At 35.9% G+C, this 16416-nt stretch overlaps 1 protein-coding gene across 6 annotated transcripts in view; it reads left to right on the top strand.

Annotated features, from left to right (window-relative positions):
- Positions 1-16416, top strand: part of HERC4 (HECT and RLD domain containing E3 ubiquitin protein ligase 4) — a 37667-nt gene extending 21251 nt beyond the window's left edge. For 3 of the 6 annotated variants that reach the window (XM_075423104.1, XM_075423102.1, XM_075423103.1), the window contains exons 15-26: positions 1036-1208; positions 3061-3177; positions 5784-5807; positions 6284-6382; positions 8292-8459; positions 8584-8727; positions 9629-9795; positions 10616-10682; positions 10897-10979; positions 13325-13508; positions 14100-14202; positions 15046-16416. In XM_075423104.1, coding sequence (XP_075279219.1) covers positions 1036-1208; positions 3061-3177; positions 5784-5807; positions 6284-6382; positions 8292-8459; positions 8584-8727; positions 9629-9795; positions 10616-10682; positions 10897-10979; positions 13325-13508; positions 14100-14202; positions 15046-15254 — 1538 coding nt within the window. In that variant the 3' untranslated portion in view covers positions 15255-16416. Of the gene's footprint in view, positions 1-1035; positions 1209-3060; positions 3178-5783; positions 5808-6283; positions 6383-8291; positions 8460-8583; positions 8728-9628; positions 9800-10615; positions 10683-10896; positions 10980-13324; positions 13509-14099; positions 14203-14241; positions 15024-15045 lie in introns of those variants that run through there. The other 3 variants (XM_075423105.1, XM_075423106.1, XM_075423107.1) reach the window with 3 other exon arrangements.

The following is a 16416-nucleotide window of genomic DNA, read 5'->3' as shown; positions in this document are numbered from 1 at the left end:
TTCCATCAGTGAAGACATGGTCTCAGCAACACCTGCTGCATATTTACAGTTCTATAGAATTCCCCACTGAGAAAGTTAAGGGTTAACATTGCTTGATGTGTGAGAAAACACCCATTCTGTTGCTGCTGGGTGAATAAACTGGCCATCCATATGAATTCATCTGGTATTGTAATTTTTGGACTGATTCCATTTGGGAGGAATTAAGCTGTGTAGTTCAGCATATTTAATACTTGTCTTTGCACTTTAAAGTGAAAATTGTGTGGTCAGACAGCTAACAAGCTCTGAGCAATTTACAGAAGTGTTGCAGAGCAGATTTTAAATCGTCTTTGTTTTGACTGCAGCGCCTGCTTTGATTTTTCTGAGAGGTTTGTGTTTTCTCCTTGATTCTAAGATGTGGTCTTCAAATATGCAGCTGAGAATAGCTCTATTTTTTTAACTCCACTTCTTACACTTTCTAATTGTGACTGAAGTTCAGCTTAAAGAGTTGAGGTTTCAGAATATTTCCTTTTTAATTGGTATCTTTTTGAGAGGGTGCTGCTTCTTCCTCTGTTTTTTTGCTTTGTAACCCATCTCTTGTGTTTCTCTGTAGTTTTTAGTGAGAGTAGAGAGCTTGTCTGCTGTAAAGAAAAGCAAACTGATGATTTCTTTGAACTGTATATCTTTTTTTGTGTTGCTTCACTTCCTGTTGCTCTCAGGACTGTTCGCTTAAGTCAAACTTTCAGGGTTTTGAGCCGTCTGTTTTTATGTCAGAAGTTACTTCATGATACTGTTGTGTACTCTGGATGAACAGACAGTTTGAAGAGTTTGTGTGTAACAGGAGAGCATTTGAATAGAGGTTTCATTATTTGTGCAAAGAGTAGTTTCTTTTGTAGAAGTCTGCACCACTCTTGCTGTGTTCAACTTTTTTTTTTTTGTGAGTCTTTGGTAACTGACAAGTATGCTTTCCAGCAAAACGTGTTTTTTAGGTAAAAGGATAGCACAACATAATGCTGTAGTGGCAAGTACTAAGTTTGTGTGTTCACCATTTGTTGACAGAAAATTGGTGGTCTGTACTTGAACCTCCATTGTTCCTCAAGATAGTGGAACTCTACAAGGATGTCGTAGTCCACCTCTTGAAGTTGTGCAAGATTGGCATTCCAGCTTCTGAAAGAAGAATACTTACCAATTTTCTACACACGGCTTTCAGAGTTCTGGAAATACTGCATAGAGTATGTTTACATCAATTTTAACCAATTACCTATCTTTGCTTTTTTGTCAGCATCTGTGTGCTATGTAGTTGTTAAAAGAAGTTAAGTTCATAAAGAGTTAAATACTTAGACTTGCATCTACAGAGATATCTGTAGTTGTTCCATCTGCACCTATGAACCATTGGAATTCTGGATTCCAATCTGACATGGTGGTGGAATGACCTGTTTTCTTGGGAACACAGACTGACCAAGTCAATTCCGTCTGTGAGGGTATGTTGGAACAAATGGCCACTTAAGCTCGAAATGATAGCAAATCAAATGGAAGAAAAGAGCAGTCTGTATTTTGAACAAGAAAGATTTGCAATGTTTTACCAAGGCAAACATGTGTTTTCTGGTTTGTTTATTCTGTTTGTTAGTATTGTAACTTAATTCATGAAAACTAGTGGATTTATGAACTGTGAACAGAAGTAGCCTAAATCATTTGAAGTAATCACAGTGTATTATCTAATTGCTGCTGAGGTTTCCCTTCCCACTCCCTATTTTTTTCTCTGTGTAGTTTATTCTGTCTTATTGCATTCTGTGTTTATATGCTAAAAGAGCATTTTAGGCATCTTTAAGGTGCTGGTCAAGTACGGTATTTGTACAATCTAGCAAAATGGGCACAGCTGTCTAAGTTGGAACTTTGTGTGCTATACGTAACAGCCCTCCTCCCCAAGCTGTCAGAAAGAATGGGGAAGATTTCTGCTTTGCAAGATGGAATTTGGATGCTTTGGTTTGCTCAGTTTTTCTTTATTCTTTATGGAAACCATCAAATTAAGGCTGAGAGTAAGACTGTTCAGTAACTATCTTGTGATAGAAGTGCAAGATGTCCGTTACAGATTCCCATAAGGAAAGCTGTTGATATAAAACAAATTATTATTTTGCTGCCTTTAGAATTACTGCCACTGCTCAGGCTTGCAGTAGCTGTAAATCTTAACAGGTGAAGTTGATCTTAAAATCTTACAGCCTCGTGGGTAATTGCAGAACTGTATTGTGGCTCTCAAGTTCCTATTTTTTTTTTTGAAACTCGACTTTGACTAATACGTAGCTATGTTGTATAAATAGTTAAATTTGTACCTACCCTGCTGCCCAGCTATTTATATTGGTATAGTCTTAATAATTAGCTGGTATGGACTAAAGGAAGAGAAAAGAATGGGGCAACATATCTAGGGTATTTCACAGATTTAGTATCTGGTGGTTGGGAGAGGAAGTGTTTGAGAAAAGTAGGCTTAGACTATCTGGTTGTAAAGACAGGATTAGGGATCTTGTGCTTAACAGTCCTTGGGAGAAGAAGCGTGTGTTAGGAAAGTGTGGATGCTTCTGGATTAAAATGATAATGTAGAGATAAGCCTTTATATAGAGTTATTTTTCCACATCTCTCTCTTTCTGATCTTAATATTTTAGATAGAAACTGTTCCTCTGGTCACAAGCAATAGAGATAATATTCATACGGTAATGAAGAACAGAGTTCTTGAATCGTAGTTCTTGTGCAAATACAGGAACAAGTACTTGTTCTGTTGTATACATGAATACATATATTCATCACTGTTCCTGTGAGATCATACGATGTTTCAGAGTGGCAGGACTCTTGTGTGATGCTGTATGCTCAGTTAATCTTATTTTTCTTTGCATCTTTGATGGTGTTCTGAGTAATCCACGTATCCATGTCTTTAACATTGTATTTTGCATTCTTGTAGGTATTGTTGTTTTTCTAGAATTTTTGTAGTAGCTGGGTATCTGTGGCTGACGTATCAAATGCTTGAAAAACATAGAAAATGTCATCTTGAAAACTGTTATACAAAGTGCTAATAAAAAACAAATTGCCCTTCTTTAGGTAAATGAAAGAGGACAAGTTATACAGTATGACAGATTTTACATTCATGAGATACAAGATTTGATAGATATCAGAAATGACTATTTCAACTGGGTCCAGCAGCAGGTATTTGGAATGGTAAGTTGTGCTAGTTTTTATCTGGGTTTTTTTGTGGGTTTTCCCCCTGTGTTTTGTTTTGTGTTTTGTCCTGTTAGAAGCCTGTAGATTCTCTAAACATGGGCACTTTCTTTTCATAAAAATATCTTCACAGATCACTGATGCTGAACGGTCTCATCTTATATCAGGTACTAGCTAACGAAGAATTATTATAGGTGTACTTCTTGTGGGCTATCATTCTTAGGACTGATGCTGTTCAACGTTTTAATCCATGAATTAAAAAGCGATTTAGAATGTTGTCACTTGAGGCTTATCCATGTCAGAAAAGCTAGGAAATAATGGGAAAACGTCCAGAATAACCTAAATTGCTATATAAGGTAGGTTCAGTCAATAAAAAAGCTGAATCTGTCTTGGAAAACCAAGTCCAGAAGAATAATAGGGAGTTACAGAGGACAGATAACTAACACAGTTTTTTACTTTGAATATAGCAACAAGAACTGAGATAATTAATTCCTGGATCTGTAAACAGAAAAGTGGTAAGTGGGAGTAAATTAATGACTGTGCAGAGAATTAATGAGCTGGATAGGGTTTTGCCACACAGTTCTTTGCCTTAAGCTATAAAATGATATTAAGTAATGCTTTCTCTAGCCACCCAAATTTAATTTTCTTGCAGCAGTACCTGGAGGGTCCTGAACATGGGAGACCTGTTTTTGCTGTATCTTATGAATACAAAGCAAGTGATGCTGTCTACCAAAGAATTAAAATTGCAATGTAAAATAACAACAGCAGGGAGACTGGGGAGTGTTTAAAAAAAAAAAAAAAGTCAGTATTGGCAGTCGTGACAGACATTTGTTTCAGCCAAGCTTGTCTGAAAAGATAACCAGTGTGTGATGTAGGCTGGTGTTGGTAGCTGGTGGTACACTAAATGAGATGTAGATGCTAGGAATAAGCAGTACAGAGCCTTGGAATTAGAGACAGGCTGGAACAGAGAAGGGTATGCCAGTGAAGGGTACAGAAGCGGTGGAATTTGAAAGATGATGGTGACCTTTGCAAGTATGCTTCAAATGGATGCAAACAAATCTGAATTGCGCATGTCGTGATCAGAGAAGAAGATACTGAATGGGAAAACAAGAACTGGAAAACTGCTTTGTAACGGAAATCTTATGCTCCATGTGTTAATTAAGTTGGAGCAGTTGCTTGACGTTACTGAGAAAATACTTGATACTGAATTTCCCTTTAATCATCATTATATTGTCATGCATTTGTGCAGTTTCAAGTTCAGCAGAAATAGTTACTTTGATTTATTATAGGACTGAAAGAAATTCTATGGCCTTAGTCAGATCTCCTTCGTAAATGGTTTTGATGGCCTTTTCCTGCCTTCATGTCCACTAGTTTACTGTGTTCTTGCTTTTAAAATGAGAAGACGCCCTACTTGCCTATTGAACCAGTAATAACGAATCAACATTTCTTTTGCTAGTGTGATTTTTCTTGTCATAACTTGAGGCAAAACTGTTTGCTCAGCTCCTTAATTAAAACATGGAGCGGAAAATGTAGAAGAAAAGAGATTCTCAGAAGTATTCAAAGTATTATTAGAGACACTGGGAAGAAAAAACTTTTGTTCTTTTAATAACAGAAAAATGAGTGGGAAAAAACTGAAAGTACGAAATAATGAACTATTGAGGTGAAGAGACGTTCTTGAGATATGGCTTAAATGAATTGAGAAAAACTGTTTAATTATTGAAATAATGGTAGATACAGTAGGCGTTCAAAAGTGCAGAAATCCATATGACAAATGGGGTACTCATATCTGATGTTTCCTGGAGGAGTTAGGGATAGAGATAGAAAGCGAAGTATTCTGGCCATCACTTCCTGTGAGCCATGGATGTCTACATACTTGATTTCTGGGTCTCATATATGTGTGTGTGTGTGTGTATATTTATTAGAATTTAAAATTTGTTACATTGTCATTACCTTTCATTTGTTTTCTGTTTTCTGCCTGCTGGGTGGAAACAAACGTAGCTTTCAGCAGAGGATAAGTAGGGTAACGTGGCACCGGATGGATGACTTGGTTTTGTAGCGCAGCTGTTCTAGCTTGTTGTGAAAGTCTCCACAAAGGCCCAACCATATGTATTGTCTGTCTCAAATTTTAAGAGTCTTGCTTTTCTCATGTTATATCTTGTCATAGACCTAAATGATTCTTGAGACTTCATGATAAAGTGGTTGGGTTCTTTTGTACTTTTAAATTTTTACTCATTAAAAATGTTTTGCATTGAATTTGACTTGCTACAGTCATTTGAGAATGAAAATACATAGGTAAAAGCAAATGTGATTTATTTGGTGAATGGAAATAAACTTTTAAAGTGTTTCAATTTTTGCACTCAAGGAAACGTCGTACTTTAATGGTCCTTTTTTTAAAGGCTGATATATAAGGTGTTTAAAGGCATGGTTGTGTTTGGTAGATTAATTAGCATATTTATGGTTGATATTTATTGCTCAGTAAACATTGTCTTGGGGGGAAGCTGTAGATAAATATTTTTAATTCTACATCAGAGATTAATAATTAATGCAGACACTAATGCTGCTTTTTCATCTTAATTGTTGCTACCTTTATGCAAATGCTGTCATAGGATGTCAACCATGGATTAACTGAGGTAAGATTGGTTGCAACCTGATTTCTTTTGCAGAATGTGAGGAAATCAGAAATATGAATGTCAAGGATTGTCTGATGTGTTCTGTTGGGAGTAAAGTTTTAAGTTAGCATAGCTGTAATCTGAAAAGTTTTTTGTGGGGCAAAAATATGTAATTCTTTGTATTGAAAATTCAGAGCAGCATTTGAAAACAAAAATATATTTATATTTACTAGCCGTAATAAAAGTTCTGAAATTAAAATTACTAAGTGAGAGTGCTGTTTGTGTGTGGTTTGGATTTTTTTTTGCTGAAGTACTAAACGATTGAAAAACTACTTAATTTTCCTAGCATGCTTTGGTCCTGCATTGGCAATGAGTAAAGACTTCATTCTCTTTTCAGTAAAATGGGTGTATTAAATGAGTACTGTTGCAATGGCTTCTTTAACCATGATCATGGTTTTCGAATAAGCAGAGATATGACATGATTCTTTTCATTCTAGCTAACAGATATTCCTGTTACAATATGCACATACCCATTCGTATTTGATGCCCAAGCAAAGACAACTCTCCTACAAACAGATGCAGTCATACAGATGCAGGTAATAGTCTTGGTTGTCAATGTTATGAATTTAAAAATAATTTTTTGTTTTTAGTTGGGTGTCTTGGAGAGCGTTGCTGTTGGTGTTGGGTTTTTTTGTGGGTTTTTTTTATTGTTTTTTGCTTTTTTAAACTTTGTGCAATCTCTTCTCTGTAGGAATGAGGGATCTAGTTTTCACCTCAGGCTATGTACGTGGTAGAAGCTAGTGGTTTTGTGGGTTTGGAATCTTATTGAAATCAAAATGTTTAATAATTGTGTACATTTCTAAGGAATTGCTTTTCCTTTTATTAATGAGATGCTTTTTTAAGTGTTAATAAACCATAGTACGGGTGTAAAAACCAAAACAAACAAAACACCAACACCACCAATACCACCAACACCCCACTCCCCCACCCCTCTGCAACCAACCAACCAAAAAAACAACCACCACCCCCAGCCAAAGAAACGACCTCCCATATGAGCAGGCTTTAAATGATACATGTGTAGAGCCCGGAGCTGGAAGTCAAATCTATCTTTTTAGAGGCAGCAGCCAGTTACAGTTACTTTTATTTCCTTATCTTGATGGGACTTAGGAGCTAGTGCTGTGCTAATGATTGTAGTATTAAAGAGGCAACGTGTTGGCACCATGTGAGTATCTAGTGCACACCTAATTTCTAATTTCATCTGTCATGCCACCTTCAGAGTGCTGCTGAACTCTGAAGTCTGTCATCGGCAAGGTAGTAGAAAAGAAGCTTATCTTGAAAATCTAGCATCTGCTTGGGATAGTGGGAGTAGGTTTCCTGACCTTGCAGTTTGCAGTAGGTTTTGGCTCTTTTCCTGTTAAATGCAATTATATGTTACTCCTAATTTATTCGTTTCTGTTTTTAACTGGACACTTTCCTAGAAATTAGGTACTTGCTACAAACAATTCTGTATATTGACCCATATCTCTTGTCTAGAGATAGGTACACTAGACAACCCTAACGTAACTGAGAGGATCTTACGTGTTTCCATGATTCTCTAGGTAGAACTGAAACCAGTGTGATGTGGTGAGCTAGGTTTTTATTCCATGGTTGGAATTTTTTTAATATGAATATAGTCCATACCTGTTCAGTTGCTGTACGGATATAATAAATCGAATTTTTAGGAAAGGAAGAGTGAAGGGAGGCTACTGCAAAAACAACAGCAGTAAGAGCACCACCCCTCCCCATGTTTATAATGTTTAACATCATAAAAGTTATTGTTCTGAGTCTGAAATTAAATGGAAGAGATAAGTACTGCTCAAGTAAAGGGATCATGTAGAAAAATAATAGATTGCTTTCATGGTTCGTAATAAATATAGTTTCTTATGCCTTTAAAATGTATATACATAATCAATGCCAATGTTTGATGAATTCAGGGAAATGTTCACACTGAATGTTTCTATCAACAGTATCAAATAGTATTAAACCACACAAACTTCGAGTTCTGTGCCATATTCAGAACATTCGTAACAGTACTCTGGTTTTGAAGAGTGGTAATACAAAAATTAAAATACAAATGAGGTAGATGAACAAATCGGTTTTCATTCTGTGAATTAGTTTTTAATGGATGTTTTCATGCTGAATTTATATTAAACAGCTTACTCTTCATTAGATGAAGTGCAGTATTTTTCTTGGTTTTTTTTGTTATCCAAAGTATTTTGACTGGAATGTCAAAAACTGTGTTCTGAGACTTCCCTGAACATTAGCATTGATGAGGCTAATGGGTAAAGGAAAAGTATTTCCTGAGACAAAAGGAATATGAAGCAAATTCGGGCAAATTCAGTAGCTCTCATAATAGCTATTCCCATTCATGTGTTCTGCACTTTCTAAGACAAGATTGATGGACATTTAATGTTGACGGGAATCTTACATTACCTGCTGACACCTTCACTTTGTTTTTTCTTCCAGATGGCTGTCGATCAGGCTCACAGGCAGAATTTGTCTTCTCTCTTTCTGCCAGTATTTGAATCTGTCAACCCATGCCTGATACTGATGGTACGGAGAGACAATATTGTAGGAGATGCTGTGGAAGTCCTAAGGAAAACAAAGAATGTAGACTACAAGAAGCCACTCAAGGTATTAGTAGTACATACTGCTCAAAGTGTTTTTCAGTGACAAGCAAGTGATTGAGAATCATTTTGGACAAATCTTGTTTCACAATCTGTTTTTAATTAATTGCTAACTGAATTTTGTGTTTCAGGTTATTTTTGTAGGGGAAGAAGCTGTTGATGCTGGAGGTGTTCGCAAGGAGTTTTTTTTGCTCATCATGAGGGAGTTGCTAGATCCCAAATATGGAATGTTCAGGTATTACGAAGAGTCCAGGCTGATCTGGTTCTCTGATAAGGTAGGATGCAATCTATAGTCACTAAGTTTCTTTGAGTTTACAATATTTATGTTAATAATGTGTGAACATTACCAGTTTGTGGTAGTTTTATTTCAAGAGGAGAAGCTGAAATAAGTATTCTCAAAAAATGCTTACTTTTGTCGTTGTTAGATCAAAACTTTCCCCTTCAGTTTTTCCCCATTCTTCACTCCTTACTAGTTGTCCCCAACCCAGGTGAGTTCAGTAGGAAGAAGTGTCAGCCAGAGTAAACTGATTCCAAGACCAGAATCAGTAAATCAAGATGGCAGAGAAAAATTCTTAAAGTGGCACGTTGAACAGGTTTTTCTGTGTTCAGTCACATCTATGGGTCCATTTCGTACGTAGTCATCTGGTCATACTTTCTCGAAAGTTTTGATCATTGATTTTTTAGTCCTCTTTCAGAGAAGAACACTGACTAGGGAGGCTATATCACAATTACATGAATGTTAACGTTTCCACAGTTGTGTTTTAAGCCCTGGCTATTAAATCCAAGGGAGTCAATAATAAGCTCCTCCCTCCTCTCAAAAATATTTTTTAAAAAAATTCACTTATATTTCAGCACTCAGTAGCACAATAGTTAGTCACGGACAAAACCACAATCTTATTGCAGTACTTTCAGCAGTATGTGTCACTTTATAATACAAAATATGTAGTATTGCAGCTTTTTTTTTTTTTTTCATTTATAATAGAGTTCTGTTTCCTTGGATTTCACTCTCAGCTGGTTAGAACGATCCTGTTTTCCTCTGTACTTGCAAATGTGTACATATTTAAGGAAAATATAAATGAAACTCAGATTGTACTGCACTGTATACTTTCTTCTAGACTCTGCAAGATTAAATTAACTTCTTTATTTTAAACCATCTTGTCTGTTTTCTGTTCTTAGACCTTTGAAGACAGTGACTTGTTTCATTTGATTGGTGTTGTCTGTGGGCTAGCAATATATAATTTTACTATTGTAGACCTTCATTTCCCTTTGGCTTTGTACAAAAAGCTATTGAATAAGAAGCCATCCCTGGATGACTTGAAAGAATTGATGCCAGACGTTGGCAGGTAAGCAAGAAAGAAAAATGAGTGATGCTAGATATTAATTTTTAGTTCAATGTTTTCCTTTAAGAACATAACGAAAATGTGTTATTATCACACTAACAGGATGAACAGCTCAGAGCAACTTGCAGCCATTGTGGCATTTGAGAGAGGATACATGCTGTTGTATAACATCTGCTTCGAAATCCTTGGTTTTAGTATTTGTGTCTTCTGTTTTATCATCCTACGAGAATTTTATGGGAACGTAATATTTGAAATGAAAAACCTTTGAGTTTTAGCCATTCCTTTTGTAAGAAGTGTGAACATAGTTTGAGTTCAGAACAGCTGATTTAGTCCCTGAAGGAAATGGTTTTGCTTATTTCAGGAACAAATACGTGCTAAATGTCTGCCCTTGTAGGGATTTGAATAGCACTAACAGGTAGGAGGTTCAGACAAGGGAAAGTGGATGTTTGATTGCCTCAGTGTTGTGAATGCTAAAGTTTTCACAGATTCAAGGAGAAAATAAACAAGTTAATGTAAGAGCCCATCAGTAGTTACTAACTACTTGCTGCTTCTGGTTTGGGAATCCCTTAGCTGAAGGCTAGGATATGAGTCGTCTCTCTTCACACCTGGAGATAATCAAAAGGAAACATTACAAGTAATAGCAAAATGATTGCTTGATATTTCTCAACACTACACAAGTTGCAAGTCAATGAGCTAGTAAATGAGGTAACAGTAGAAAGATTATTTTTTTTAAACCTGAATTATCAAAGCATAAAGAATACTTCAAGAAATTAAGCTCATATTTCTTTCCACTGGCACAAACACTTTGTAACTTGTTTTGCAGGGGAATGCAGCAGCTACTGGACTATCCAGAGGATGACATAGAAGAGGCATTTTGTCTTAATTTTACTGTAAGTTTTATATAGTGTTTGAAGTATTTCTTGTCAAGCTCATGCCATCTATTATATCTGGCTCTGTTGGAGTGTTTGAGCAAAAGCATCAGCTGCTGATTCACGTGCATTTTAGCATCTGTGTCTGCCGTTTGTGTTGCTGTTAGCTAAATGGTGGGAAGAAGTACTCTGTGCAGTAAAGAAGATTTATACTATTTTTGTTTCTTTTAAATAGATCACTGTGGAAAATTTTGGCACAACAGAAATTAAAGAGCTTGTTCCTAATGGTGCTGACATTCCTGTAGTCAAACAAAATAGGTGAGTTTTATGGGTTACAGGGTAGTTCAGTGTTGCTATCTGCCTTGGGAATGAACTGGGCTGCTATAAATATCCTATGCCAAGCTGTTACACTAATATTGGAGGCAAAACGACTTTGGTTGTTTTTCCAAGCTGTTCTCATGTGTAATGTTAAAACAGCTATTATATTTAAGTATTTGCCAACTGTGGAGAGGCTGTCTAATTTTACTTAGAATGTGTAATACTTTTTTTCTTCACTTCAAGCTTATTTTGAAGCTCTTTAGGGCCCATTTTGACTACATGGTCTTCATTTTATAAGATTAAAAATGGTTGTGGTTCTGCAGGAAGTTATATATAATTGGAATTTAGTGAGCAACGGTGAAAACTTCAACCTAGATGCCATTACGACACAACTATTCATATGTGAAATATTATTTCAGAGAGGTCTTCCTTTTGTTGAGCAGATAAATTTATCTAATGTTATCTAGCATTATTGTCAGAAGAGTGTGTGAGGGCTGGTTTTTTTTCACTTAGTCAAGGATGCTGTTGCTTCTAATTATAAAAGCAGCATTTCCTACCCTGTGTTCCCTTTCTGCTCCTGGAGCATAGGCAGAATATATCTGGTGGTGCTTTTGTCCATTTTTGCTGAATACTACCATTTTCCTATCTCTACCCATTCCTCTCGTGTATTCCTGTTGGCTCTTTAATCTTCATGAATTCTCTGTGCTTTTACTTCTTCCATACTAAAGGGTGAATTGAATGGAAAGAGCATACTCTATGAGAACAGAATGCATGTAGGTTATGCATAGTAGGAATGAGGGAGAAAATGTAACTCTAGGCATGTTCCTAGAGGGCAAATGTTTTGGGCAACATCTGCTATAACTAGGTCTGTTGTAGAGGAAAGAGTGATGACAGAAGATTTGGAGAGTACCATAAAACCGTACATAGTGCAGTGACTTTACCTCCCACAGTGGATTAATTTTTATCCTCGTGATTTACCCTGCCATAAAGAACGGCAATCACTGCCTATTCCCATTGCACTTTTTTTGGTTGGTTTGTTTTTGTTTTTTTTTTTAAATCCTTGACTCATAGCTGAGGATTTGTGATACTTTGTCTTAAACGTGATAGCTTTGCAGTTCTCTGGTGGTGGTTTGGTGTTCTTTCACAAAGTGACAGTAAAATTGGAGTTGAATTATGAGAAAAATTTCAGGGTGCCCATGGAATGTATGCTGCACTGTCGTCACCAGTTGTCTTGCAGCAATGAAAAATTCCTGTTTCTCAAGACCCAAATATTCCGTGATGCTTTAATTCAGTTTAAAAAATATTAATATAGAGTATAATAATGCTAATTAGTTTATTACTATGAATTTTCTCTGGAGCAGCGTTTCCTTCTGCTTTTAGTGTTAGACAAGTTACCTCCCTCTCTGCTAATTACATAGCGTGCCTAAAATGGATCTCATTGACTGCTGGAAGAGGAGGAGCATGATTCACCATTTTGCTCATCTCCAGTATTTTCAGTTCAACAACTTAAATGTGTCATCAAAGTGTGTTTAGATGATTCTTTAAATTATTGGTGATGTTATTCAAGTGCTGTGCTTGTTGTTCAAATATTGTGGGTCTCCTCAGAGAATGCATGTTGATAGGATAACTGTACTCTATAACTTAAGTCACTCTGCCAGTGTAGAAACTAGCAGTGTTAACCAGGATTGATTTAAATGGTAATTAAAAAAAATCATAATCATAAATACTGTATCATCAAGGAATTTTAGATCTCACCCTAAATGGTGCAGAAGATGTTTCCAGCAAGATATGAGTACTCCTTGTACTGAACCACAGATAACAGGCCGTCTGTTTTTTCAGTATCCTAGCTCCTTTGCAGTGATCTTTCTACTGCATAGGACTCAACTCAGCTGTCCTTTTGAAGCTGATTTGCATTTTTAGTGCAACTATGGTAATCTTTTTAATTAAAAAATTTGACAATGAGTTTGACTAGTCAGTTTTCGGACACCGCATGTAGTTCAAGCCTTTAAGCTTGTTGCCATTCAGTCCAGTTCACTGCAATGCTTACAGGTAAGAAACGTTTATAGCGTCTGCAATAAGTAACACTAAATGTTACTGGTTTGCTGTTGCACATTATGGACTCTGTCTTGGGGGGCGTGGAGGGGAAATACATTTAATGTGCCATTTTCATTGAGGTTATCTTCACTATTGTTGTAATATGAAGCAGAGAATATAATATTAAGATCCTTTTTTTTGAACTTTCTATGCTGTGTTCTATGCAGAAATTTCTACAGTTTTATTGATAAAAGGGTGACAGTGTGCTTTTTCTTTCTTTCAACGTAATCCTTTTTATCTTCTTTGTACAGGCAAGATTTTGTAGATGCATATGTGGATTACATCTTCAACAAATCTGTGGCTTCCTTGTTCAATGCATTCCATGCAGGCTTCGACAAAGTATGTGGAGGTAAAGTTCTTCAGCTCTTCCAGCCCAGCGAGTTGCAGGCAATGGTGATTGGGAACACAAATTACGATTGGAAAGAACTGGAGAAGGTAAGAAGCATAGTTAGCTATTTGTTTCATATATTTTTAGTTTCAAGATGCAAAATCAAAACTTTGACGTGTGCTTTTGAGCTCTGTTTTAATTAATGTGACTTCCAGCCTTGGTTGGATTGACTGCATGAGTGTGGAATTTTTTTTTAAATCTCAGTGAATAAAGACACGAAAATATTGTTTAATTTCCTGCTTAAAGTTTTCCCACCTAATTTCTGAAGGAAATCAGACTTACAAGAAGAGAGAGGAAGAAAAATCCGCAGAAACAAAAGGCAGCTGTATACAATGTATTACGTTAGAAAGGGGGAAGTGAACCAAATGCAGACAGTTAATAAGAGTGAATATTCTGGATTGCCAGAACTCAGTGTGAGACTTTGTCACTATTTCATTGGGATTGAAAATGCTTTGGAGTACATGCATCTGTCCATAGAGTTGAGGTTGGACTGAACAACTGAAGAAAATTCACCAAGTAAAACAGTAATATGTCACTTGCAGTGTCCCTTTACACAAACTGCATTCATTCGACGTTGATGTCAGATTATCCTACTAGTTCCAGGTGCGAACAATAACCTCATTTCCTGCTCATTTTAGAATACAGAATACAAAGGAGAATACTGGGCAGACCATCCTACAATTAAAATATTCTGGGAGGTTTTTCATGAGTTGTCTTTGGAGAAGAAAAAACAGTTTTTGCGTAAGTATTTGAAACTGCTTTGCAGAAATTGCTAACAGGATCACTGTGATTTCAGGCTCTTGCTGTAAGAGAACTTTATTTGGAAGAAAAAAATCACAGGAGGAAAAATTGATTATGAGTTTCTCTGATTTTGCTGGGGTTGTCCTGAATAACTCTGGGTGGTGGGCAGTTACAAGACCACAGTAGACCAGAGCAGCGTTAAAAAAATAAATTAAAAAAAAAAAACAAAACAAAAAACAAACAAATCAAAAAACCCCTGACAACCTAAACTGCTAGTGTCATTTATCTGATGATTAGGAATTTTATTTCTGTGTTTTGACATAAGGTTCCCATCCTCCAGTTTTTTCATTGCACAGAGATGGAATTTTGGAGTTACAACTGATTGTAAATACCTCACGGTACTGATATGACTGGAAATATACAGGGGAAAAAACAAAGTTATGGAAGCTTCCTGTGAACAAGCTTTTGTTGAGAATAGAACATAGATCAGTTTCCAATTTAGATAAATTTCTTATTGAACAAACCTATTCTGTGTAGTTACAAGATGCTTGCAAGCTTTGCAAGGTTTGGTTTTGAGGACTGTTTGTTTTTATATGCTAAAATGAAATGTTTTGCTGTAGATATCACTTGTTAGAGTTAAGAGTCTGTATGCATAAGCAGGGGATGAGGCCTAAGTCATTACTCCCTGTTTTTCAAACTTAGCAGAACAACTTCAGTGTGAAAAGCTAACCACTGCTGGAATAATTAAAAAATGCAAACAATGATTAGAACTGCGTATATGACAGATACAATGTTAGTCTTAAACTACTTTCAAGACTTTGTTTGTTTGTTCTTTCTTGGCAGTGTTTCTGACAGGCAGTGATCGTATTCCAATTCTTGGAATGAAGTGTCTTAAACTAGTCATCCAGCCAACAGGAGGTGGAGAAGGTTATCTTCCGGTAGCTCACACTTGCTTTAATCTTCTTGATCTTCCAAAATACACAGATAAAGAAACCCTAAAATCTAAGTTGATCCAGGCTATAGATCACTATGAAGGTTTCAGTTTAGTATAACTTCAGAAATGAGAGTTCTGTGTAATGTGGGATCATTAAACTAATTTTTTATGTCTTTCTTGTGGTGGTAAATTCAGTGGATTAAATGATGGAGTTAATAATATAACTGATTATTTGCAAAAACGTTCAGTGGTACGGATATTCATGGGAGCCAAAAAACATTTACAAAAATGAGAAACTGTCTTAACACATACCTTCTTGTACAGAACCATGTGGATTTTGCCATCTTACAATAAAAACAAGAGTATTGTGAATGGGAGTCAAGTTTCACTAAATGAATTAACATTTCATGTTATGCAAACGATTTGGCGTGTGAGTGCATGAGAGACTTGCTTAAGTTTGTCAAATTACTTAGTAAGAACATTTAACTTTTCCCCTGATAAATTCACTTGGGTAACTTTTCATTTTGTAAATAATAATTTTTTGTGATAAAAATAATTGTGTTCAAATAGCAGTATGGTTTCTATTGCTTGTAATTGAATATGAGCTTATTTTATGGCTTTTAACACAAAAGTGACTACTCTGATTTCTGAAGATATATTTTTCTGGTTTGTTTTGAGAACCTTAATAATGAAAGTGATTGTAGAAGAGACATTCATCTTCACAATGTACAATCCGTGAAGCAGTCACTTAGTGCCGATACAAAACTGCATACAATGGCATTTTTAATATGTGGATGGACAAGCTGACTTAATACACTGTTTTATTTTTAAGGACTGAGTCTGTAATTAAGTGGACACAATTATAAAAGAGGTTACTTTATCATTTGAAACCTCTGCAGCCATATGTCAAGAATACAGCTTAAAAGAAAAGATGCACCAGACAATTGTTGCTGTCAAGAGGTTAAACGTTTATTTTTAAATGCTGAAAGTGTAGTTTATGTTTTCTAATAGAATTTTCACTTTTTTCCAGATAAGTGCATTTGAAATAACTCTTTAACACCCTCTCCCCTTTTCTTAAGATTTTATTTTTAGTATAATTGCCCTGAGACGATTGTGCTTGGCTGGACACTTTCGGATTTGACTTTCCTTCTCTGGTTAAATTCCAGATTTTGTGGTGTTAATGCATATGTGACTTGCAGCTGTGAAACAAATATTTATTTTTTTTAGATTTTTAAATGCAGTGAAAAAACTCAAGCTACAATAAAAGACTTGAATGAAAA

Source organism: Opisthocomus hoazin, chromosome 6 (genome assembly GCF_030867145.1).
Source record: "Opisthocomus hoazin isolate bOpiHoa1 chromosome 6, bOpiHoa1.hap1, whole genome shotgun sequence".
NCBI lineage: Eukaryota > Metazoa > Chordata > Aves > Opisthocomiformes > Opisthocomidae > Opisthocomus > Opisthocomus hoazin.
The sequence above is the reverse complement of the archived record's forward strand: the minus strand, read 5'-3'. Positions and strand labels throughout refer to the sequence as shown.